This window comes from Fukomys damarensis, unplaced genomic scaffold (assembly GCF_012274545.1).
Source record: "Fukomys damarensis isolate Sample0158 unplaced genomic scaffold, DMR_v1.0_HiC HiC_scaffold_15, whole genome shotgun sequence".
In the NCBI taxonomy this organism is placed as follows: domain Eukaryota; kingdom Metazoa; phylum Chordata; class Mammalia; order Rodentia; family Bathyergidae; genus Fukomys; species Fukomys damarensis.
Genome location: NW_022900927.1, coordinates 34421747 through 34448614, shown reverse-complemented (window position 1 = coordinate 34448614; position 26868 = coordinate 34421747). Strand labels below are relative to the sequence as shown.

The window sequence follows — 26868 nt, the reverse complement described above, 5'->3', positions numbered from 1 at the left end:
GCGGCTGCCCTGAGAGTTGTCTCGCGGAGCTAGAGACTGCCTGGAGACGCCTGCAGCGCCTTGGGCTCGCCAGGAGTCTGAAAAGGTGTCTTCACTGTGAGTTGAGGACTGGTACAACCGAGCTGAGGTGCGGGCCCAGACTGTATATACCTTATAATGTGTGTGTGGAGGAGGATGGCAGGGAAAGCCTGGTGGAACCCAGATCCCGCCGTTCCAGCAACCATTCCAGCATTTGAGGATGTCCTTTCTGTGCCTGCCTTGTCCTATCTTTTGTGTGAGCTGTTTTATCAAACTTCCACCCCACATTAAGACCTCCCAGTGGGGAAAGTGAAATTATAGACACAGCCATGCGCCTAAAATCCCAACAAAAGATAAGCAATCACAGTCTGTCTTTAAGTTTACTTAAAGAAAGACCTGCAATTTCTGTGCTACACATTGAACCCAACCATTACTCTGTGAATTGAACTCATCTTAGAGAAGGTAAAGAAAAGTATGTTATGTTTGTATTCCACTTGAATCAGAATTCTTGGGTTTGAAACTGCCATCCCTATTATGTCTGTAAACCTGGGCCAGTTAAACTCTCATCTCAGTTTCCTCATTAGTAAATGGCTAAAATAAGAATACCTACAACACTGAGTTGTTGAGAGTTTGAGTGGTTTACTACATGTAAAAACTCAATGTTATTACAAGACAGAGTGAATACAAATTATTAACTACTGTTGACATCCACCTATAATACAACAGAAACCTAAAAATTAAGTTTTGTTCCAATCTAATGTTTTTATGTTTTACTCCACCTCCTATGTATTACCATGTCTTATCCATTCTAATTCCCAAACTCTTAAATCTACCTTGTCTCATTTATTGCCCACTAAATTGTGATCTTCCTCATTTGTTCTTTCATTCTTCAAACATTTATTACTCTAATATCTGTGTGCCTTCTGCTAGACATAGAGACAGGAAAACCATTACAAACAGACCCCTCCATCCAAAGATTAACCATAGGGAGACAAGTGTGTTAATAGCAAGGGAATAAATAAACACATAGCAAACTTTGAGGGCTCCTAGTTTTGCGATACTCTCACACATGTCTGTCTTTATGCTGTTTCCTTTTGCAAGGCTATTTCCTAGTTCCCTACCTTTTCTTGACCTATCTCATTCCTGCTTATCCTTCCAGGGATCAATTCCATTATGAACCTTTCACTGTTGCTTGCCCCCAGCCCATACCCACCCCAGTATGGGCTCAGTGTTCCTAACTGCAATTCTAAGCTACTTCTACCACTTTCTATACAGAATTATAATTGTAATTTTTTTCTCTACTTAAATTACATTATGATCTCCTTGAGAGCAGACACAAAGCCTGATATGCAGTAGAACTGACTCACATTAAGTGCAGAGTGAGTGAATGACACACATGCAGAGTACACTGTCTTGGTATATGAATGTTAAGAGGACAGGCCCTATAATATGTTCTACGTTAGGCCTAACATATCATACACCTACAAGAAATAGTAATATATCTGTGCCTACACTGATCCATTTGCAAGTCATCTACCATCCACAAGGCTCTGGAATGTATTTACAGGTATTCCCCTGGATACTTATATTACTAGCAGTTTGAGAATGAGATGGGTAATAGTAGTTACCTATAATAATACCTCAGCTTGACAACAAAGAGACAAAGATATATTTCAGTATGTTAAACATTTGGGACCTCGGCCTATAAAGTATGTAAAATGCTGTGAACATCCTATGTTAGGTTGCTTATCCATATATGAAAGGGACAAACAAAGTTTAAAACATAAATTTTATAAAGTACTCAAGTTTACCTTCTTTCCGTTTCATTAAAAAATAGATTATACAGGTAATATCAAATACAACATATAAAATAAAACTGAATTTTATAAATTGAAGATTTTCCCATTCATAATTGAGGCAGAAGACAAAGGAAATAAATATAAAAGATATTTTAAATTGGGCAAGTCATTCTGAGACTATTACCCTTAGCTGTAACTTTTGTAGCTTGTTTGCCATTATTTTATTTCCAAAGTTAAGAAAATTTGTATATTTTCATGGTATCTCCAGTTTAAAACAGACTTGTTATTTTAAATTTGTCTTAGTTACTTCCTTTGTCACTGGGACAAAATATACCACACCCACAATTCTAAAGAGGAAAGGTTCTTTTCAGCTCACAGTTTGTAGGGGTTTCAGTTCATAGCTCTAAGGCAGGGCAGCATGACGGAGAGGCATGGTAGAAAATACTTGTTTATGGTATGACAGGAAGCAGAGAGAGACAAAAGGAGGAGGAAGGGAAATATACTCTTCCAGGCCACACCCCCAGTGACCTACCCCTTCTGACCAGACTTCATCTCCCAAGAGCACATTTAGCTGGAAACTTCTCAGTGGACTGATCCACTGATAAATACCACACACCCATGATTCAGTTACCTCACAAAAGCCCCACCTATGAATGTGTGAGCCTTTGGGGGAAGTTACACTTAAAAACTATTACATTCTGTCCCAACAATCAAAAGACTTAGGTGTACCTCTGTGCAGAATACATTTAATTTAGTTCATCTCTAAGAGTTGCCAAAGTTGTAACAGTTTCAGCAAGTCCAAGTCCAAAGTCTGAGATTTAAGGTAAACTCAACTGTGAGGCCCTGTAAAAGTGAAGAGAATGTTAAACACTGCCAACATAAAAAGGCATAGGGTAAACATTTCCATTCCAAAAGGGAGAAATTGGAGCAAAAGGAATAGGACCAGCCGGGCGTGGTGGCACACACCTGTAATCTCAGCACTCGGGAGGCTGAGGCAGGAGGATCACTGTGAGTTCGAGACCAGCCTGGGCTACATAGTGAGTTCCAGGTCAGTCTCACCTACATAGTGAGACCCTGTCTCAAAAAAAAAAAAAAAAAAAAAAAAAAAAAGGAATGGGACCAAAGCAAGACCTAAATCCATGGGACCAAAGCAAGACCTAAATCCAGCAGGGCAAACACTAAATCTCAGTTCCATGTCCAGCACCCTGGGCAATCTGTGGTAAAATGTGAACTCCAAAGGGCTTGGATTCCCTGCCTCTTCTGCGTAGCTGGTTGTCATTGTAGCCCTCATGACTTCTCTCTTAGGCCAACTTTGCTCACTCCTCACATCTTTCCTTAGACATTCCATGTTCTTGCCTTTTCCAGCGTGATGGGAGTCTCTACTTTTGACTTCAGTCTCAAGCTCCTCACATTGCCTGGCCTCCCAGGCCTTCTGAAATCTGGGTGGAAGCCTCCCTGACTATCATGGTTTATATTTAGATGCATCACCACCCCCCCAGCCTCATGCTCTCATAGGTAGCTGGATCTAGGGTGTGTGAATATGAATTAAGGGTGTGTGATAACCAAATTGGTACACTGATTGCTTTATCATAGTTCTGGGTGTGGCTAATGGGAAGGCCTATCCCAGGTGCGGGTGGTACCAGCCAAAAAGCTTATAGCCTAGAGGAGATAAAAGGTAAAGGGAGGCTGCTGCTTTCTGCCTCCTACCTTCCCTTCCATGGACTTTTTCTCCTCTGCCATGTCACCTTACCTTGGAGCCAGCCAACTATGGACTAAAACCTCTACAAACTGTCAGCTAAATACACTTTCCTTCCTTTAACTTGTGGGTGTCCCAGCAACAGGAAAGGTAAGACACTGACCTTACAACTCTTGCATTCTGCATGTACATAAAACCAGCACCATGTGGATGACACCCAGGTCTGCCACCAACTGGAGCAATAGCTGAACTCTTTTGTATCATGGTGCACGGGTATACACTCCAAGTGCCTAGATGGCTGAGCCTGGTCAACTGAATATCAAGGAAATCAATACCCTAGGTGGCCTTCCTTCAAGAGAGTGCTCTGGGGCTCTCCTCTCAAAGCAAAGTCCTAGCAGTGGGGTCTTTCTAGTTCTTCACATTCTCTCAAGGCATTTTTCCTGAAGGCGCCCTTCATTCCTTCCTACAGGTTCTGTGAGAAATTCTTACATTCCTGAAATAATTCCCCTTTTTTGCTTTGAATGAATTTCTGTTACTGGCCATCAGAAAGTTATTCTAAACAAAATATTTTCATGGAGGGATTGATTTTTACAGCAATTAAAAGCTCAAAGTAACATAGCTTAAATAAAGTAAAGTTTACTCCTCCCCTGCAAGTGTAGGCAGTCAAGGGCTCTCTGATTAACAGAAACTTTCTATCATGAAGCTTCACAATCCTGAACATGCAACATCTACTTTACGATTCATTATAACGGCTCAAGGTCCAACCATCACATTCTTTTTCCGACCAGCAAAAAAGAGCAGAGAGGAACATATCTCTCTACTTAAGGACATTTGCAGAAGTTGCATATATAACTACACTTAAACCCTATTGGTTAAGTACAGTGTCTACTGGTTAGCCATGTACCCCCCAAAATCAATGGTTCTAGCACTCAAAAGGCAAGAATAGGATATTGGAGATAACAGTAGCCTCTGGCTTGTCATCTGACATAAGAATTAATTGAGAAGATGGATCATACAGCAAAAAAGCAATGTTAAGAAAACACAGAGTGTGGTTAATGATGAGCAATTAAGATTAGTTGGAACATGGAACAAGTGCAGGTAGATAGATAAGCCTGGACAGTTATGCAGAAGTCAGGTTGTGGAAAGATCATAAGTACCAGGATAAAGAATATGGATTTTGATAGAATAGAACTATTGAAAAAGTCTGAGCTAGAGAGTGAAATTATCCAAACAATGCCTTAAGAAGAAGACTAATGTAGTGGCAGTGCCTAGAATGCATTTGAGAGAGGAATGACTGGAAGGAAGGAAATTAGGATGCTATAGTGTGAGAGAGTGAATGCCTTTATTGCAGATAAAACAGGAAAGGAAATATTTCAATAACTTTTCTAGTATAACAAATCATTACATCTATCCCCTGCCCTTCCCCTCTCAATCTCTCCCCTCAATATCCATTATATAGTTTTGCCATCAGTACAGTGATTATACAGGCCATATGATTCACATGACTCCAGTGGTGAGCATATGACCCAGGCTTGACCACCCTTGACCACACAGATCCTCCTGATCTTTGTGATTGACTCAGTGATAAACAAATGGCTGAAAGCCAATCAGAATCATTCCTGAGACTTGGAATTTTTTAGGAAAAGTGAATTTCACTTTCCATGAGAATTGCTGAGAACGAAGATGAGCCTTGAGCTCTTGGAAGTGATCTTAATGTCCAAAGCAGAATGTGTCTGTGTTAGTTACTTTTATCTCATTACCGAGACAAAACAGCTAATAACCAAAGTTAGAGGGGAAGAGGTTTATTTGGCTTATAGTTTGTAGAAGTTTCAGTCCATAATCAGCTGGCTCCAAGACAGGGATGACAAACAGGCCTGGCAGAGCAGAAACAATGTGGTGCACACAGGCAACAAAGGGAACAAGGGGCGTTCCCAGCATCTCTGCCCCTTCTTCCTTATTTGGGCTACTTAGGGCCGGTAGCACTCACACCCTTAATCCTAGTGCCCTTGAGCCTAGCATTGCATCATGAATCAATTCTAGCTTCCCACTGTAGATCAAGCCTATGACCACATGAAGATTTGGGGGGACATCTAGGCCCAAACCATAACAGTACCTAAGAATGAAGCTAAAATGGAGAAACCAGGCCTGAAAGATACGATAATCAAGTTTGAGTCCTAATGATATCATTTGTCTTGCTGGATCAAGCTCTGCCTGAAACCAAAGACTGGACTTTTTCGATATATGAACAATGATTTTCTCTTTGCTTAAGCCTGTTTGTGTTGGATTTCCCACCATTTAAAGCTGAATATACATTAATAAAGATGAGGAAGAAGCCAATTATAATTCTAAATTTTAAATACAGTATCATCTGCATTTGCTGTACATGATAATTTTAGCTCTAATAAATTTTATTTGCTAAAAACATTCAAATCTACATTCAAAGGGAAGATGTTTGATATGATTAGTAGTGATCACAAGAATGATGTGAAGTCGCTGAAAGTAATTACAGTCATAAAATATCAGTGGAGAAGACCTTTAAATTATCATACCTCATCACCTATTTTCACAAATAAGGAAACTGGGGACCCGAAAGAGGAAATGATTTATCCAGAGTCACTGGGCTAAAATGTGCCATAGCTGGGTGTGGAACCCCAATCTTTGGAATTCTACTCTATGAATTTCCATTGTATTATTTTTAATACTTTTTTATTGGTACCTTTTAGATATAAAATACAGTTACATTCGTCATTGGGATCTTGTATCTTTATATGACGTATCTTGGTTCTTATTTTTTCCCCATTCCACTTGGATTTTAGTTTAGTGTATGGTGAAAGAGAGGGGTCTAATTTTAACCTTTGGCAAGTTGAAATACAGTTTTTCCAACACCGTTTATTAAAGACACTCTTTCCTCCAGTGAGGATAGTTGGCTCCTTTGTTAAAGATGAGGTAGCTGAATATGTTTGGAGTTGTTTCTGCATCTTCTAATCAGTTCCACTGATCCTAGGGTCTGTTTCATTGCCAGTACCGTGCTGTTTTTAACACAGTGGCTTTGTAGTATAGTTTCAAGTTGGAAATTGTGATACCCTCTGCCATGCCTCTGTTGTCTAGAATAGCTTTTGCTCTTCTAGTTCCAAATGAATTTTTGTATTGTTTTCTCTAGTTCTGTGAAATATACTGTTGGGATTTCAATCGGGATTGTGTTGAATCTGTATAGCATTTTTGGAAGTATGGCCATTTTCACTATATTGGTTCTTCCTACACAGGAACAAGGGATAGCTTTCCATTTTCTTATATCCTCATTGATCTCTTTTTTCAGAGTACTGTAGTTCTCAGTGGGAGGGGTTTTGCTTCCTTTGTTAAATTAATGCCTATATATTTCATTTTTTGGATGCTATTGTGAAAGGAATTGTTTCCCTAATTTCTCTCTCAATGAGTCTATTATTTGTGGACAAGATGGCTATTGATTTTTGAGTGTTTACCTTGTATCCAGCTACTCTACTGAATCTGTCAATTAAGTCTAGAATTCTTTTGGTTTAGTTTTTGGGTCTTCTATGTAGAGTATTATATCGTCAGCAAATAACGACAGTTTAACTTCTTTGTTTCCTATCTTTATTGCTTTTATTTCTTTCTCTTGTCTAGTTGCCATAGCTAATGTTTCCAAAACTATATCAAACAGGAGTGGTTATAATGGACATCACCTGGTCTCATTCCTGATTTTAGCATGAAGGTTTTCAGTTTTTGACCATTTAGTATGATGTTGGCTGTTGGATTTTCATAGATAGCCTTTATCAAATTGAGATAAAGACCATCTGTTCCAATTTTCTGAAGGGTTTTAATCATGAATGGGTGTTGAATTTTGTTGAATGCTTTTTCTGTATCTATAGAGATGATCATATGGTTTCTGTCCTTGATTCTATTAATATAGTGTATTACATTTATTGATTTACATATCTTGAAACATCCTTGTGTACCTGGGATAAATCTGACTTGGTCAGGATGTATGATCTTCTTGATGACCCTCTGTATTCTGTTTGCCGGTATCTTATTGAGGATTTTTGCATCTATGTTCATTAGGGAGATTGGCCTATAGTTCTCTTATTTAGTTAGGTCTTCCCCTCATTTTTGGAATCAAAGTAACACTTGCTTCTAGGAATGAATCTGGAAGTATCACTTTCCTTTCAATTTCACTGAAAAGTTTCAAAAGTATTGGCAGTAGTTCTTCTCTAAATGCTTTGTAGAATTCAGCACTGAATCCATCAGGACCTGGGCTTTTCTTTGTTGGTAAAGTTTTAATTACATTTTCAATTTCATTGATTGTAATTGGGGTGTTTATAATTTTTATATCTTCATTCATCTTTGGTAGTTCATATGAATCTAGAAATCTGTCCATTTCTTCTGTTTTCCTTTTTATTAAGAGTACAGTTTCTCGAAGTAAGTACTGATGATCCTTTGGATTTCTGCTGGATCTGTTGTGATTTCACCCTTTTTGTTCCTAATTGCATGGATCTGAGCCTTTTCCTTCCTTTTTTTGATAAGGTTGGCTAAGGGTTTGTCAATATTGTTTATTCCTTTGAAAAAATCAATTCTTCAATTCATTGATTTTTTTTGTATTGTTCTCTTAGTCTCCATTGCATTGATTTCTGCTCTGATCTTTATCATTTCCTCCCTTGTACGAGATTTGGGTTTGTCTTGCTCTTCTCTTTCTAGATGCTTAAGATTCAGCATTAGGTTGTTTATTTGAGCTCACTCTGTTTTTCTACTGTGGGCATTCACTGTTATGAATTTCCCTCATAGAACTGCTTTAATTGTGTCCCATAGATTCCTATATTGTATTGTATTGGCATTATCATTTATTTATAAAAACTGTCTAATTTCTTCTTTAATTTTCTCATTGGTCGAATACATTGGTTGTGCAGGAGAGTGTTATTTAATTTCCATGTGTTTGTGAAGTTCTTGTGGTTTCTTTTGTTATTGATCTCCAGTTTAATTGCACTATGGTCTGACAGTATATATGGAATACTCCTTTGTATTTCCTTAAACATGTTCTATGAGCTAGTATGTGGTCTGTTTTGGAGAATGACCCATGTGCAGCCAAAAAGAATGTATATTCTGATTTTGTCAGGTGGAACACTGTCGATATCTGTTAAGTCCATTTATTCAAAAACCTGGTTCAGTTCTAGTATTTCATTGTTGATTTTTTGCCTAGATGACCTGTCTATTTGTGACAGTGGGGTATTGAGGTCCTCCACTACAATTGTATTAGTGCTTATTTGTTTTTTCATGTCCCTTAATATTTGTTTTGTATAGTTGGGGGCATTAGTGTTTGATGCATATATATTATCACATCTTCCTCTTGGATTATTCCCTTTACAAGAATGTTTTGACCTTCTTTGTCTCTCTTCATTAGTTTTGGTTTGAAATTTACTTTTTCTGAAAATAAGATAGCTACCCCTGCTTTTTTCCAGATTCCTGTCACATGGAGAACTGTTTTCCATACTTTTACTTTCAGTCTGTAAGTTTTTGAACTAGGTGTATTTCTTATATACAGCATGTTGTTGGATTTTGCTTCTTAATCCATTCTGCCAGTTCTTTTGATTGGCAAATTGAGGCCATTAACATTGATGGTTATAAGTGATATATATTGACTTATCATCATCGTGTTGTTATTCTTTTGTTTGCTCTTTTTAATTTATTCCCTTTCTCCCTTTAATTTCTTGCCTCACCTGCTGGGTTTGCTCTGTTGGGCCTCATGGAGTTGTGATCTTCATTGTCTTTTTCTAGGATATTAGAATTGTTTGGAGTGCTGGTTTGGTATTCATGAAGTTTCTTGGGTGTCCTTTGTCATAGAAGTAACTTGTTTCCCCATCAATTTTGAAAGATAATTTTGAAGGATACATCAGTCTAGGTTGGAGGTTGCTTTCTTTTAAGGCTTGAAATACCTCACTCTGGGCTCTCCTTGAGAGTTTGTGTTGAAAAGTCTGCTGTGATTCTGATGGTCTTTTCTTTGCATGTAACTTGTTTCTTTTGTCTAACTGCTTGTAGTATTTTGTTCTTCTGTTGGATTTCTGGGATCTTGATTGTTATATGTCTATGTGTAGATTTTTTTTATCATGGCTAGTTGGAGTCCTATATGCCTCACTTATCTGTATGTCAAATTCTTCCCCTCTGTTTGGGAAGTTTTCTGTCATTATTTCTGTGCACAGTTTTGTTTTTTTTTTAATGTCATTTGTACTTTCTCCTTCTTTTCCATGGACTCCTATCAGTCTTATGGTATTCTTCTTTGTATCTAGGAGCTGTTGGTTGATTTTTTATGTTCCCTTACTATTTTGAAGAGATCCTTCTTTTCATGGTCACTGACCTCCATCCTGTCTTCTGCATCTGATATCCTGTCTTCAGATTGGCTCGATCTGTTATGTAAACTTTCAGTACAGTTTTTAATCTCCTGGATATCTGCTTGAATCTGTTTCATGGATTCTATTTCTTTTCTATGTTGGGCATTCATGGTTTCCATTTCTTTCTTATGCTGGGCATTCATAGCTTCTATCATGGTACTGAGCTCATAACATGGTCCTGAGCTCACTTTTTTTAAATCTGTTTCTGTTCTAGAATCTCTAATCATGTCATTCATTCTGCTCACCATCTCTGTAGTTATCTGGGAAATTATTCCTGTTGTTAATTTTTCTAGAGCCTTATTCATCTGTTTTGTTACTTCCTGTGCTATCAGTTCAGGAAATCTAGGTGGTTGATTATCAGACTTTTCTACCTCATTTATCCTAGAATTTGCCCTTGGTAAGCTGGAAGTCTGTGTTTGTGCTTGAGCCTTGTTTGAATGTCTTCCCATTTTTATTTTTGTTGTTGGTACTGTCCTTGATTTGTTGCCTGGGTTAATATCTTGATCTTCCTGTCATAGCTTGTCTTTAAGTTTTGAGTCTCTAATGACTCTGAGGCAATCTCTTTTTCATTATACCATGAAGAACAACTGATTAGATCAATCACAACATCTAATCCCAAGTGATACAATCAGCAACACAGATGCATCAATTACAGTTTAGAAAATGAGAATTTGTGTTAGTTATGAATCTATCACTTTTAACTGTGTGAATTAAATAAAAATCAAGGCTAGAGCTCAGGACAACGGCCTTCATGATCCGCCCCCTTGTGCTTCTGTGGTGTGAATCCAGGTACCAGCACAGCCAGGAGGCCAGAGGTGCACACGTGGGGGGAGTACTTGTGTTGGGGTGCAGATTACCATGCAGCTCCACCTCTTACCAATTTGCTGCTGAGGGGTCTCAATAGAATGAAACGGAAGAAGTCAACCTATATTCTGTTCAGCTTTTCATTGAGCAGGTGCATCTTTTGCTCCTATTATTGTCAGTGCCCATCAGGTTCCAATTTCTTCAGGCTTTCACATTGGGCTCACACCAGCAACTCTTCAGAGAACTCCCAGCCCTTTCATCTCAGACTACACAGCATCCTTGCTCCCTCTTGTTTTGTGGCTTCCAGCTTACCTTGAGCAGCTTCTGGATCCTCTGGCTCACCACCATGGAGAGAGCCATAGTGTACTTTCCCACCTGCGATCCTGTAAGACTATCTAATAAATTCCCTTACCCAATTTTGTATATATTTCTTTCCTCTAAAGAAGCCTAACAAGCATACACAACAAATTCCAAAAGAAGTCCACAGAAAACATGACTACTTAATTTAGCTCTCACCTAGAAAAGGTGAAGTGGTCCAAAATAAAATAAGTGCAGAAAAGACCTAAATAATATAAGGTAGATTGTATGCCAATGTTTTATATTTATTAATGTATAGAAATATATTAGAGACAAATAGCACATTTATTAATGTACCCAGGGAATGGTCACAAAAACTGACTGTGCAACAAAATATACTCTAGACAGACTAAGGATCTTGTCTCTCATAAGCAAGAGGAAAGCTCTTTTATTCCTAGTTCTCTTTAACTGTAATAGCTGGCTTCTCTTTTTTATTTCCTTTACATAATGTTATGGTTTGGATCAAGAATGTCCCCCCAAAACCTCATCTGCTCATAGGTAGGGCTTTTTGGAAGGGGCTGAATCATGGAGGTGATATAGCTAACATGTTAGGCAGTAGGGTCTGTTCAGAACAGGGGGTTCCCTAGGGTGTGACTTAAAAGGGTATATCTCCTTTCCCTGCTCTTCAGTTATCTCTCTGCCTCCTGGCTGTCATGAAGTGAGCAGTTTTACTGATATTACCTTGGAGCTAGCTGATCATGCCAGGACTAAGAGTTCTGAAACTGGGAGCCAAAATAAACATTCCCTCCTTTAAATTGCAGGTATTTTGTCCCACACAAGAAAATGATCAAGACATACAGTGAGCTTCCAACTAGAAAAAAGACTTTAAAATAGTAATCATGCATACTTATATAACAATGTTAAGACCATTTTATTTAAGACTTACATCACATGTACCCAAAGTACAGAATAGAATATCACAAAGCAGCAGTACCCAGCTAAGTTATCTTACTGATCTTGATTAACTACAGCACAGAAACTTTGCAAGGGCTATTTTTTAAATCGGGAATTTAAGAAGTTTGGTATAAATGTGGATGTTTACTATAAACAGGGTACCTGCAGTAAAAGAAGAGAGAAATGCTTCAATATTAACTCAAAGTGAAAGAGGGGTCTAGTGTACCTTACATAGTTCATCAGGTGTGTTTGTGATTTGAACTTTTTAAGAAAGCTTTTTATCCTAGTGTTAGAATGGAACTTATCATGGTTGTCAACATTCTTCATACCTGTGCTCTTAACCATTACCAGTTTGGGGGAAAATAAGCAATCTATGCAGTTTAGGTTTACTTTAATGTAGTGAGAAAGCAGTTATGGGAACTTGTTAAAGAGAAGTTTTGAGACCAAGGACATTGGAGGAATTAAAGGGATCCCAAAGGCCCAACTTATTCAACATGCAGGCACCCAATTGACTGCTTTCTTATTGTTCTGATCAAACATCCTAATATGCTGAATGTAAAACTGTAGGGGAAAGAAAGGACTCTGTTTCAGGAAGTGAAAGAAATCTCAGACTTAAACCAGGAATATTGCCCTCAATTTTATGGAATTATAGATTTTGAGGAGCTGTTCTACTGTTTAGATAGAAATGAAGTCCAAATTGTAAAAGATGCATATTTTGATGAACATGAATCATACTTTTCTCTGCAGCTACTTTTGGTGTGCAGATCTCAAGATGTGTTTGAATTACCAAGTGTTCCTCATCTATGTACAACCTGATTGCAAAAGGAATTTAATATCATAGACCTGAAAGGGAATTATGCTATCAAAAAAAAGACAAAATTTAATTAGAATTTGAGAAATGGCATATGAATCACAAAATTGTCCTATATTTCATTCTGAATGGCTTTCTTTCATGAAACTACTGAAATCCAAACTTGTTATAGCAACCATATCATCAGCAATAAAAATTTGGACTAAAAATTCAACTATCTGGTGCCTGAATATAGTCCAGACATCTCAAGAATTGTTTAGTCATATATATCACTATCTTGTCATTAACACAATCAAAATTAATCAACAAGTTCCTATTTCAGGCTGATATTTTTCAAGATCAGGAATCCTCTTTCATCATCCCTGTGTGAAATAATTCTTGCCAGATAACCAAGCTGTTTTGGCTGCAAGGAATGGGCATCTGCCCCAGTTCATTACCAGTGATTCCAACTCAGGGTCCAGATGTTTCAGACAATTCTAGAATCTGACTTTGAGGAAAGCTGTAGCTGCTCTGTGGAAAACATATGAATATTGCTTAGCCTGGTGCTTTATAAGGAGTAAATGAACAATGTAAACTTTTGGTGTATTTCTTGGTGTCCTGAAATTTCCAAAAGATGAGTCATCCCTAGTTTTTGGTAGACTATATTAGTGTATTTCCATAAACATAGTTGATTTCATCAATTTTTAAAGACATATTATTCTAAAAATCTGTAATTTTTAATAGCTCTAGCAGAGAATCCAGGCTACATGAGTATGGATTTCTTTTTAATCCCTAAAACTGTACATCACTATGATGTAAGCATGACTGGGCATATTAATATTTTATCATATGAAATATTTTATCTTTACAAAAATTCAAGAACTAACAGTACAAGAACAGAGCTTCCACCCCCAAAAATCCATTTTTCTTTTTCAAACAAAGATTACTGACCAGATTTCAATACATCTATAGTTGGCAAATGCAGCTGAAACTGAACAGAAATTGTATAGGAGAAAGTAGAGAGAAAAATAATGTAGAGACAGATCTCAGCAGCAAGAAGGCTCAGCTACACAGTATTATCAAAAGCGTAATTCTTTTTTTTTTTTTTTTGGTACCAGGGATTGAACTTGGGTCCTTGTGCTTGCAAGGCAGGCCACCGAACCGCTGAGCTAAATCTCCAGCCCACCAAAAGTGTAATTCTTAAAGGTAAGAAATACACTTGAATTACTAAAACATTATCCTCTGTAAATGGAGATGTGAGGACTAGAACAAGCCAGCTAACAACAAAAGCCATGTGTTCTCAGTTTGATTCAGTACAAAGAAACCCAAGATATGCCATATTCGCAGGAAGCATTCTGTTCAAGGAGCAACAGAGGAGTGAGATTATATTTAATGAAAAATAGGTGCTGCTGCTGCTGCTGCTACTGCTGCTGCCTCTCCTCCTCCTCTTCCTCCTCCTCCTCCTCCTCCTCCTTCTGCTTCTCACTCTTGTTCTCACCCATATTGGAAACTTTTACAAATAACTGGTCCAAGAAAACCTACTTGATCCAATGATGAGAAATAAGAAAGGAAGTAGCACACAACTGATATATAAAGAAATTACAGCAAAATTTTTGAGGAAAGGAGCAAAATACCAGATGAGAAACATTTTACCAATAAAATGCTCTTATGGAAGATAAAAACCAGCTTTGAAAAATATCTCTGAATTGGGAAAAATAATGAGGCAATTGTCTCTATTAAAATAAACCATAATAAAAAATGTAAGAATTCAAGGAAGATACATAGAAAGGACAGAAGATGATAAAATGCAAGATAGAAGAGTTCAGGAGAGTAGTAGTAGAAATGTAAAACCATCACAGAAAATAAAATTAGAAGAGTATTTTTAAAAAGATAAAAATATAGAAAAAAAATCAGAAAAACAAGCAATATGAAATGAAATATAGTAAAAAAATTACTAGAAACCATATACACCCATTATAGCTTGGATCTAGATGTCTCCCCAAAGCATCATGAGCTCAGAGGTGTAGTGATTGGACCATGGCTATATGATATTGGATTGGTTCACTGATGGATTTAGAGCTGGATGTGATGTAGGAAAAGTACAGCCTGGTGGGAAGAGGTGGATCACTGTGAGCGTGGCCTGAATGCAAGTTGACACATCTGCCAAACATCTGCTGTGTCTTTGCCAGGGCCATTGTGAAATGGCCAGAGCAGTTGCACAGCACAACACATTGCTTTGCATTTTTCTTGCCTCACTTCCACTTTTTTTAAGTTATCCCCATCAGCCTCCCTTGTACTTCTCAAATAAAGCTGTACACAGTAATCCTTGCCTCTGGTTCTGCAGTCTAGAGGGTCCAGGCCAAGATCAAAAGCAAACTAGATATTGAGGCTTTCTGGAAAATGTTGGTAAATGTGTGTACACATACATATACCTAAGCCCTTGTTTTTAAGGTAATAAATATTCTTAACTTTAAATCAGGTATTCCACTGATTGCCCTCAAAAGCATCTTGGCCACACATACTAATATACATTAATATATACATATTTGCATATTACATATTTCTGGTATCATCCACCTATCTCACCAGAGACTGAGAGGTAATATTTGTCTTAACTTCACACACTTAGCTCTACCATCTGCATGTAAGAGGATCTCAACAAACATTTCTTCAGTTGAACTGATTAGTCTGGTCATCTAGTAGTTGGTTAAGTAATAACATAAAAGGGAAGGTACATAGGATAAAGTCTAAATCATTTCTCATCCAGAAAGCTTAAGGTGATCAGTAAAGTTAACAAAATCAATTGCCAAACTAAATTATCTAAATCATTATCATATTACAGTGCCCAAAGGATAGCAGTGAACTTTGGTAAGAATTGAGACTCTCCTGTTATCATTTTGTTTTTTGGTATAACCAATCAGTGCAACTTTAAAAATAATTCTGTTCTTTGTAAGGTAATTCTAGTGCTTGAAGACTACCAAGATATTAGAACTTGTCAACAGAACCTGACAAGTCACTAGAAAAGATTTGAGATTGGTGGTGAAAGTAACAAGTGTCCCAAGTGCAAGCCACCATTATGTTGCCTGGATCAAGTCCCTATAACCTAAATTTGGTTTAATTCTCCCCTTATATAGCTCCAGAAATGCAATACCAAAACTTAGCCAACTTTAAATTACAGAAATGAATGAGGAAAAGAGTTGAAGGCAAATGATACACATTTATGTAATAGTTTTCTGGTCCTATGTGCCAGAAAATGTTCTACATGCTGGGTATTCAGCCATGAAGTAAAGGGACAAAAATCTTTACCCATATGGAGTTTGTTTTCTAGAATTAAGGAGTGGATTGGATGAAAGAGTTACCAAAAATACCAGAAATTCATTTATGCCCTTAATTTCCTAGCAAGGCTAGCTCTGAAAAAAACTGTCAATGCAAGAGTTCTATTATTTCACACACCATTACACTCTAGCCTACTCTCCATCATGTTCAGCAGCGTCTTCTCTCCCCACTCTTTCCCCAGATGACTTACTCTGTGCTGTGTGTGGTCAACCGAATATCAAGCTCTTGGGATGGTACTTACTAGTGTGTTTTATTCTAAAAAGCTTTCTGGTGGTTCAGGTGACCAGCCAGCCTGCTTCAGTCCTCTCCACCCTGTAACCCTGTCAACATTTAGCCAATTTGTATCATCTTCCCCAGGTCTTGCTTACTGCATGCTCAAGCTAACAGCAGTTTTATTTCAGTAACATCATAATACTAACAATGTGATATTTGCAGAGTTCTTTTTATTTACAGAGCATTTTCACTGATCATAACCATTTTATTCATACTACAAGCCCATGAGATAGGCTGAATAGGTTTTATTTCCCTCTTTTTACTACTGAAGAGATTGAGACTTTGAGAATGTTAAATGCCCTTGCCCTGGGTGGCCGGCAAGGCAAAGCAGAATCAGCATGAGAATCTTTCTAACTCCTTAAGAGTGTCATTTCCCCTGCACTTTTGTGTTCTCTTCAGACTGAATTACAATTATTTTGAGGACATTTGATTGTAGTAACTCTAATAGTGAAAATGTTAAGCTCCAGACTTTGCACTTGTGGAAAGATACACTGGGGCAAGCACGCCTTGGAATATCTTAAATCAGCTAGATAAATTTTCTTTTCCACCTTCAGGTAGGACCAATGCTGCCAGAATCACTATCAATTAATATACATGACTGATTAGACCAAGTAATGCAGCCCAGGGGCATGTGTTTACTGGCAGCTGGGTACTTTCTGTACATTCCATTGCAGCTGCTACCTCCTTCTTTCCACATGCTGACTGCTAGAAGGCATCTGCCTCTGCCCTAATCTACTCTGGCCACACCTCCACTCAACAGTCAGTATCCTGATCCTCCCCCTTCACCCTTCCCACCCCCATCTCCATACCCAATATCACTAGAGTGACATATAACTTATTGTCTGACCCAGAACATCCTGAGAGGAGGAGACACTTTTATTGAGCATATCGAGACAAGTGTAAACCAATATGGACCTGACTAGAACAGGACCATATATATTATCACCAAAATAAGAGGTAAATTTTATTCTTTTTAAAAAAAAAAAAAAAACTTGACCTTTTAAAAAATTCTGCATGATACGTTTATTGGAGTTGTGCCTTTTGTGCCACACTGGCTTTCAAAAGCTTTTAAAATCATGGATTGGTCATGTTCTGGGACACCTAGTATTTTACTATTTTTTCCTCCATGTGCCCATTAGTACAAGTATGTCTCACAACAGACACGCTGTAAGGTAAGGGATTGACATACTCTTCTTGGATTGTGTGCATGGCCAGTACTCTTACTCAGTGAGTGGTCTCAAAACAACAGTACCTACCTAGCACCTACATTTTCCCTTTTAAAAAACATGAGCATAGTTTCTCTGGTGTGAAAAACTATAATGGTACATAAGATCCTAATGATATAATTGACAATATGAAATAGGAAGAATAGGGCTAAAGGTGTAGGGAAAGTGGGAAGGGTAGAGGAAAGGTAATAAGGGAAAAGAAAAATATACGAAAATGAAAAAATGGAAATAAAGTGTTTGTAAATGGGGAGGCGAGGAGGGGGTGAAGGGAGGGCAGGGACAAGGGGAAAAAATAAGAACCAAGACCTGTTGTGTGAAGGTACAAGATCCCAATGATGAATGTAACTGTTCTGTATACCTAAAATGTACCAATAAACTCAATACTAGAATAAAAAAACATGAGCATACAAAATAGCAACTATTTGCTTCTGGAAAAGCACAAAACTACTTGAATTAAACATTCCATCCAGAGGGATAATACTGAACTCTCCTTTTTCTCGTCTGTAGGTAGTTTCAGGTTCTTGACAGAAAGAAATAGTTGAACTGTTCCAAATTTGCCTCAGTGCATCCACATGTGATAAAGGAAAGTGAAGTCCATGAGACTGTTTACTCTTTTCCCATTGTGTGTGTCTCTGTCCTATTCTTTAGAGAATGATAGATGTAAACCATTTTTTCTTGAGCTTCACTGGATCGATTCTGACCTGGCCCTACTGTGAGGATGATTTGGTCTCTAAATTGCAGTCTCACTATGCTATCCAACCTGGGTAACTTTCTACCTGGTGTTGACAGCTCTCTGTTCCATCTCTTACATAGTAAGGAGGAAGTCTATGTGTAACAAAACTCTCCTTCATGTCTTTTGAAAGCAGTTCTTTACTGCCCTCCAGCCTTTCTGCAAGAGTTCTCAGAAAGCCACTTAACCTTCTTGTTGCAACAGCTGATGTTTCCACCTGCTTCAATATGAACTCATACATCAGCGCACCAGGTAGGGCCTCAGACTCCACACTGTACTTGTGTGCCAGCGCCACCTTGGGCGGGTAGAGCCACCAGTGCTTCTCTCCCTCCAGCTGCAGGATGAAAACCTCAACACCATCATAATGGGAGGTAGGCCTTGAGATCCTGCAAGGGTTATGTACACATTTGAGCCAACCAATAAGCCAAAGAAACAGTTTAGCTTCTCCTGGATCCCCCAAAGATCATCTTTAAATCTCTGAGTTTGGTGAAACTGAGTTTTGCCCTTTTCTGATCAAAATCTTTTCTCAGCTGAAGAAAGTGCACTTTATTATTTAAAACTTTCTTCTTCCCATTGACACACCAGCAGACATTCACATCTCTTCAGTAATACATAATCTCACGGCGCAGACTGTAAATCTGTTAGCCTGAAGAGAGATTGGTATGTAGCTAGTGCAGGGTCATCCCTCTAAATGCGGAAGGGGCTTCTTCTCCAAGAATTCCTTGAAAAGAAGTCTCTGTCTTGATGGGTGAGGTTAAACTTTCAAAGGGACTACTGGGGTTATCAGATTTTAAAGTGGAAGCCCCATCAACTGCCTCTACCTTCACCAGTTTACTAGAACACACCCCTCATCATTCTCGGTGGGCTTCACTTTCTTTGGCATTGTTCCGTGTTCAAGACAAAGCAAGAAGGAAGTGCAAATGTGTAAGGGCCAAGGCTTTCTCCTTTGTTGAGTTATCAGAATTGCACATACACTATTTTCTTCCCTCTTGTCATTATAACTAAGCAGTATTTCAGCAACACTGAGGACTGAGTAAGTAAAATTAATATTTGAGCCTGGGGAGGAAGGTGAGTCTTTACAATGGAGCAGTGTTAAAGTAGTGTGCAGTCCACAGCATAACTAAAAAGGCTTGTTAACAGGCAAATGCCTGGGTCCAAAAAAACTACCAAAAGACTTCTAAAGGTAATAATCAAATTCTGCAGCCTAGCTGGTTACAAAGTCAACACTCAAAAATCAATAGCATTCCTGCACACAAACAACAAACTCACTGAGAGTGAAATTAGGAAAACAATACCTTTCACAGTAGCATTCAAAAAAATGAAATACCTAGGAATCAGTCTAATTAAGGAAGTAAAAGACTTTTACATGGAACACTACAGTACTCTGAAAAAGGAGATCAAAAAGATTATCAGAAAATGGGAGGGCCGGGCCACCTGCCTGGCAAGCACAAGGTCTGGAGTACCCAGGTACCAAAAAAAAAAAGAAAAGAAAATGGAAAAATATCCCTTGTCCTTAGGTAGGAAAAACCAGTATGGTGAAAATGGCCATACTTCCAAAGTTTTTATATAGATTTAATGCAATCTCTACTAAAATTCCAATAGCATATAACAAAAGTAGAGAAAATCCTAAAATTCATTTGGAACCAGAAGAGACCTAGAATGCAAAAGCAATTTGGGGCAACAAAGCAAGGCAGGGGGTAGGTATCACAATCCCTGACTTGAAATTATACAACAGATACTGTGATTAAAAACAGCATGGTACTGAAAAAAAAAAAAAAAACCCAAGGATCAATGGAAGAAATTAGAAGACGCAGAAACAATTCCAAACATACTCAGCCACCTTATCTTTGACAAAGGAGCCAAACACCTTCACTGGAAGAAATATAGTCTCTTTAATAAATGGTGCTGGCGGGCTGAGAATTTAGCTCAGTAGTTCTGCCACCTGCCTCTCAAGTGCAAAGTCCCAAGTTCAATCCCCAGTACCAATAAATAAATAAATAAATGGTACTGGAAAACTGCCTTTCCTTATGCCAGAGATTAAAACTAGACCTATATCTTTCACCATACGCTAAAACCAAAATGGATCGTAGATCTAAATATTAAAACACAAACACTAAATTTTCTGGAAGATAGAATATGTGGAACTCTTAAAGATAATGGTGTAGGCAAAGACTTTATGAACAAAACCCCAGTCACACTGGAAATATCACAAAGAACAACTGGGATCTCATTAAAAAGCTTTTGAACAGCAAAATAAACCACCAACAGAGTGAAGGGACAACCCATGGTGTGGGAAAAAATTTTTACCAGCTGTTCCTCAAACAAAGGACTAATATTTGGAATATATAAAGAACTCAAAAAAAACCAGACCCCCTCCCAGTTTAAAGACCCATTCTAAAAGTGGGCATCTGAAATGAATAGACATTTCTCAGATGAAGAAATAGAAATAGCAAATAAATATATGAAAAATGTTCAACATCACTGGTAATTTGAAGATGCAAATGAAAATGATGCTGAGATTCCATCTTACTCCAAAAAGAATGACTCTTATTAAGAAATCAGCCAACAAGGTATGCTGGTGGGGCTGTGTGGAAAAAGGAACCCTTCTGCACTGTGGGTGGGAGTGTAGACTAGGGCAACCATTATAGAAATCAGTGTGGAGATTCCTCAGAAAACTAAAACTAGAGGTTCCATTAGACTCAGCTATTCCCCTTCTTGGCATCTTCCCAAAGGAATTAAAAGCATCACACCACAGCCATATATGCATACCTATATGAATAGCAGCACAGTTTGTAATAGCTAAATCTTGGAAACAGCCCAAATGCCCATCAACTGACAAATGGGTAAAAAGATTTGGGGGGCCGGGGATTTAGCTCAGTGGTTTCGCCACCTGCCTTACAATCCCAAAGACCCAAGTTCTATCCCCAGTACCAAAAATAAATAACTAAATAAAAATTAAAAAACATTTCTAGCTAAATAGATGCACCTCTTAAGTAAAATAAATCAGACATATATGTTTTAACACCCAACTATCTGGTGTGAGAAACAAAAAGTGGAAATAAGGACCAAAAGTATAATCTATAGTGGGAAATAGGAAATGTTCAAATGAGAAGGGGAACAAGGGAGGAGGGAGGGGAAAGAAAGAAGGGACAAGAAAAAAAGAGTAGAAGGAGATATTGAACTCAAGTTGGAAGAGGTGAGTCTGGTCTCCAAATGGAGGTAAAACAGCCACCCGGTCGCCCCCAGCCCAACTCTGGCTGTCGCTGCCACTGCCCAGGGGGAGGAGGGCCATGATCCAAAGGAACCAGAGCAGTTGAGGAAGCTGTTTATTGGTGGCCTTAGCTTTGAAACTACAGATGATAGTTTAAGAGAATATTTTGAGAAATGGGGCACACTCACAGATTGTGTAGTCATGAGAGATCCCCAACCAAAATGCTCCAGGGTCTTTGGTTTTGTGACTTACTCTTGTGTTGAAGAGGTGGTTGCAGCAATGTGTGCCCAACCACACAAAGTTCATGGGCTTGTAGTGGAACCAAAGAGAGCTGTTCCCAGAGAGGATTCAGTAAAGCCTGGTGCCCATCTAACAGTGAAGAAAATCTTTGTTGGTGGTATTAAGGAGGATACAGAAGAATATAATTTGAGAGACTACTTTGAAAAGTATGGCAAGATTGAAGCCATAGAAGTTACGGAAGAGAGAGTGGGAAAAAGAGAGGATTTGCTTTTGTAACTTTTGAGGATTACGACACAGTTGATAAAATTGTTGTTCAAAAATACCACACTATTAATGGGCATAATTGTGAAGTGAAAAAGGCCCTTTCTAAACAAGAGATGCAGTCTGCTGGATCACAAAGAGGCTGTGGAGGTGGATCTGGCAATTTCATGGGTCGTGGAGGAAACTTTGGAGGTGGTGGAGAGAATTTTGGCCGTGATGGAAACTTCGGTGGAAGAGAAGGCTGTGGTGGTGGAGGTGGTGGTAGCAGAGGTAGCTATGGAGGAGGTGATGGTGGATATAATGGATTTGGAGGTGATGGTGGGAACTGTGGCGATGGTCCTGGTTACAGTAGTAGAGGAGGCTATGGTGGTGGTGGGCCAGGATATGGAAACCAAGGTGGTGGATATGGTAGTGGAGGAGGATATGATGATTACAATGAAGGAGGGAATTCTGGTGGTGCTAACTATGGTGGTGGTGGAAACTATAATGACTGGAAATTATAGTGGTCAACAGCAATCAAATTATGAACCCATGAAGGGGGGAAGCTTTGGTGGAAGAAGCTCTGGTAGTCCCTATGGTGGTGGTTATGGATCTGGTGGTGGAAGTGGTGGATATGGTAGCAGAAGGTTTTAAAAAAATAACAACAAAAAAGGGCTACAGTTCTTAGCAGGAGAGAGAGTGAGGAGTTGTCAGGAAAGCTGCAGGTTACTTTGAGACAGTCATCCCAAATGCATTAGCGGAACTGTAAAAAATCTGCCACAGAAGGAACGATGATCCATAGTCAGAAAAGTTACTGCAGCTTAAACAGGAAACCCTTCTGGTTCAGGACTGTCATAGCCACAGTTTGCAAAAAGTGCAGCTATTGATTAAAGCAATGTAGTGTCAATTAGATGTACATTCCTGAGGTCTTTTATCTGTTGTAGCTTTTTCTTTTTCTTTTTCTTTTCATTACATCAGGTATATTGCCCTGTAAATTGTGGTAGTGGTACCAGGAATAAAAAATTAAGGAATTTTTAACTTTAAAAAGAAAGAGTAGAAGGAAACAAAGCTTCTGTGAATGAGGGGAAGGTGTTGAAGGGAAAGAGAATGAGAAAAATGAAGAAGCAAGGTGTATCATGTACAGGTAAACATGCACTGTACTCCCTGCACTGCTACTGTAGAACTTGAGCAGGTCTTACCACTCTTTTTGCACATGAGAAAACTGAGGCTCATAGAGGCATGTAATTTGTTCAAGGTCACATAGGCAGTAAAGAGTTGAACTGTCTCTAGTATGCTTTTACCTGAAGTTAGAGTTTTAAAGATAGTAGAGAAGGAAGTAAGGGCCTGAAAAGCTTATTAAAAGAGCAGCCATTAGGTATTGGAAATGGCTTAATCAAACCACACTGAGCACCAGTAACATAAAAGCATTCATTTCATATGCTTTGGATTTTACTTTGCAATGTTTATAAAAATTCCTAGTAATCCAAAACCTGGTTCGTTTAAACACTCTTTTCCCTGAGAGGCAATTTAACACGGTGGGTAAGAATGGAAGCTCAGAAATCCATCCAGCTAAATTTTAGTCCCAGCTTTCCCATTTGCTCCCTGTGTAACCTAGGAACAAGGCTCAATTCCATGCCTCAGTTTCTTTATCTATAAAAAGAAAAGGATTACAATCATAATATTTAGCACTTAGAGTTGGAAGGAAGAATAAGTGAGTTAATGATACATGTAAAGCACCTGCAACAGTGACTGGCACAGAGAAATTATTCAAGTAGTATTACTTCCTGCTTCCATTATATATATATCGATTCATTTAACTTCATGATAACCCTATGACTCTATAACAGCCCTACCATGAATGCCTTTTAACTGATGAAGAAATGAAAGTTATACTAATTATAAAAACATAAGGCACTATTCAAACCTTTAAAATAGATAAAAAGGATCTCTGATTATAGGTGTTAACCAGATTTGAAAAACACAACACATCAATGAAATATAAAAGTTGAAGGATATGTTATATTTTACATCAAAAACAAAATTGAATAAAACTCGACACTAACATATATAATACATATATATGAAATTTTTAAATGGTTTTATTTGTAAAGATGTAAGATATCATGAAGATATCTTAGCAAAAGATTCTCTAACCCAGAGGAATGACAAGTATGCTGACAGACATAATTTAAAAGCCACTTAGCCTTGATAGGCTTGAATGCTTGCTTTCAGAAGCCTGTGACTCAAATTTATAAATAATTAATATGTGCATTAAACATATTTTGTGCATCAACATGTACTTTCATCTTGAATGAAAAGTGCACACAATCCAAACATTTTTCTCTTAAAAATCAATCTTGAGAACAACAATGCATCAAAAGGGAAGTCAATACAACTAAAATATTTGTATAAGTAATGTCCTTAAGAAATAAGACATTAAGAGCAAACAGTTATACATATCTTCCTATTTTCCCAGATGTAAAGGAAGATTTTAACTGTGAAGTGGTCTCCTGCTAAATCCTAGGAACTTGGATCAGGGAAACAGGTAGGTAGACACCAAGGATTATTGCAAATATAAAACCTAGAAAAATATTCCAGTTAAAGGCAATCTGACTATAAAAAGCTTTGAGAAAGGAATGGAAAACAGTGAAGAAAGAGGAAAAATATAAATGGGTGAAAAGAAAGGAATGGATATGAGTAGAGGACAAAAATGACTTAAAAGTCACAACAAATAGGTTCACTTATTTCAAAAGGAAATCAGGCTCCTGAAGAGATTTCTGGGCTGTGGAACACATACATGAAATGGCTTATTTCTAAGAACACTAAACTATTAAAGACATTTGAGCCAAAAGGTACAAAATATCACACACACACACACACACACACACACACACACACACACACACACACACAACACACACACAAAAAAAAAATAAGCTTAAGCTGCTTAGTCTGTTGCTTTGTGATCACAATAAATTACACACACTACTGGACGGCAAGCAATCACTTATCTATGTATGTAAAGTTTACCTGTGGCTTGCTTGTTTTTCTTCTACTGAAGTGATTTAATCACTGACATCTATATTTGCAGATCCACAAAAGTTAATGTTATCATCAAACAGCCTAGCTGTAAAGGCCATGTGTGTTCTGAGTATTTTGTGTGCTCCTAAGCTTCCTGCATTCCCTTTGTTTTGTTTTGTTTTTTGTTTTTTTTTTTTTTTGGTACTGGGAATCGAACTCGATCCTTGCTCTTGCGAGGCAGGAGCAGAACCACTGAGCTAAATCCTGGGCCCTAGATTCCCTTTGGCTATCTTAGAATAACTGAGTTTCAAGTTAGTATTGAGTCTCCTTATGAAGTAAGCATTGCATAGAGAAAGAAGACCCTAGTGGGTGGGATAGAGAATTGCCTTGCAAAGGAAGGAGATTTGCTAAGACAACCAAAGAGGATGGCTGTTCCCTCTTGATCCTTTCTCTAAATACGTTGTGCACACAGCTTTGCATTAATGCTGCTCATTTTAGCAGACCATAACCTCTTCCTGTCTATCAATGATTTGTTTGTCTGTCTTCTCATCTAGACAGTGAATTCCTTGAAGGCACAGATGAAGAGTCAGTCATTCATCTGTTTATTCTTGGCACCAGGCCTGGCACATCAAATGCGTCTTTTTCCGTGTGTGTGTGTGTGTGTGTGTGTGTGTGTGTGTGTGTAATGAAACTCATTATCTAATGAAACTTCTGACTTGTGAAGCTTTATATTAAAGAACTTTATATATTAAAAAACTTTATATTACTATAAAGTAAGCTAGACCACCTTGTTTTGTGCCTCAAATCCCTTAACTCTTGGATAGGCAATGGACATTTATATAATCAGTCACCAAATGTTAACAATTATTTTTGAGTTGTAGAATCTAGGGTACTTTTGTCCTTTTTTATACTTTCTACTTTGTTTTAATTTTTACAGTGTGCATATTGTCATTTTAACAAAATAATAACATTTTTCAAGAATTGGAGGAGTTATTTAGAACAATATACAGAAGGAGAGCCTTCTGTAATTGGCAACTATTAGTAAATTGAACGTCCTTAAGCTTAAGGTTAGCATCATGGAGAGTACACAACTCTCCAAAGAGACAGCAGAATGGAAGGAATCATAAATAACACTGATCTAGTGAAACAATTTGTCCTAGTTTGAACATGTTCAAAGAGAAATGACAGCCGGCCTTAGAAGCTTTAGGCTTCATCTAGCTCATGGTGAACTAGTTTTTCTGTGAAGAAACAGCTCTGAGTAAGAATAAAACAATGTGTACACAAGGTGAGATAATTGCATGTTATCACCCCCCGGTTGTGCCAGTCTGCCTAGTATGTGGCATAACCAGTTCCTGGAAGAGCTCAAGCACTCATCATTTCAGAATCCTCTTTCCTTATAGGTGGACAAAGATCCACTTTCAATCTTGAATTTATAATGTGGGGAAAAAAAACTGACCTAAATAGGGCCAGGAATGTAGCTCAGTGGAGCCACACCCACTTCACAAGCACAGGGTCCTGAGTTTGATCCCCCGTACTGGAAAAAAAAACTGACCTAAATATAATGTGAAACATTCATTCATGAGATGCAAACACTTCTCAGAAAGATGATGTACAGGTAAACATTTGTGCCTATCAGTATTTCCTTCTGGAAGCCATCTGGTGTGTTGTCACAGGACTCTGCCTCAAAAACTATGCATTTTTAAAATGTTCCTTTGATGCCCCCAAAAGTTTCACACACCCCATTATATAAGATGAGTGAAAGTCATGCTTTTCTTTTGTCAGGTGGGTAAAGAACAATTATGAAAGGTAAACAACAGATTAACTATAGGAGAAAGTATATA

General features: G+C 38.0%; 2 protein-coding genes and 1 pseudogene across 3 annotated transcripts in view; 1 reads left to right on the top strand and 2 right to left on the bottom strand.

Moving 5' to 3' along the window:
* Positions 1 to 26868, bottom strand: part of Rab3ip (RAB3A interacting protein) — a 99499-nt gene that overhangs the window by 62440 nt on the left and 10191 nt on the right. Inside the window, exon 1 of one of the 2 annotated variants that reach the window (XM_010644198.3) lies at positions 2194 to 2212. The exons of the other annotated variant lie outside the window; for it this stretch is intronic. The gene's annotated coding sequence lies outside the window, so the exon portion shown is untranslated. Of the gene's footprint in view, positions 1 to 2193; positions 2213 to 26868 lie in introns of those variants that run through there. 2 annotated transcript variants of the gene reach the window in all.
* LOC104876272 lies at positions 18004 to 19198 on the bottom strand (annotated as a pseudogene).
* On the top strand, positions 21529 to 23003 carry LOC104876237 (heterogeneous nuclear ribonucleoprotein A3-like). The gene is given in 4 exon segments (XM_033763774.1): positions 21529 to 21579; positions 21581 to 22010; positions 22013 to 22517; positions 22519 to 23003. Coding segments are annotated over 4 exon segments (1128 nt in total). The 3' UTR covers positions 22661 to 23003.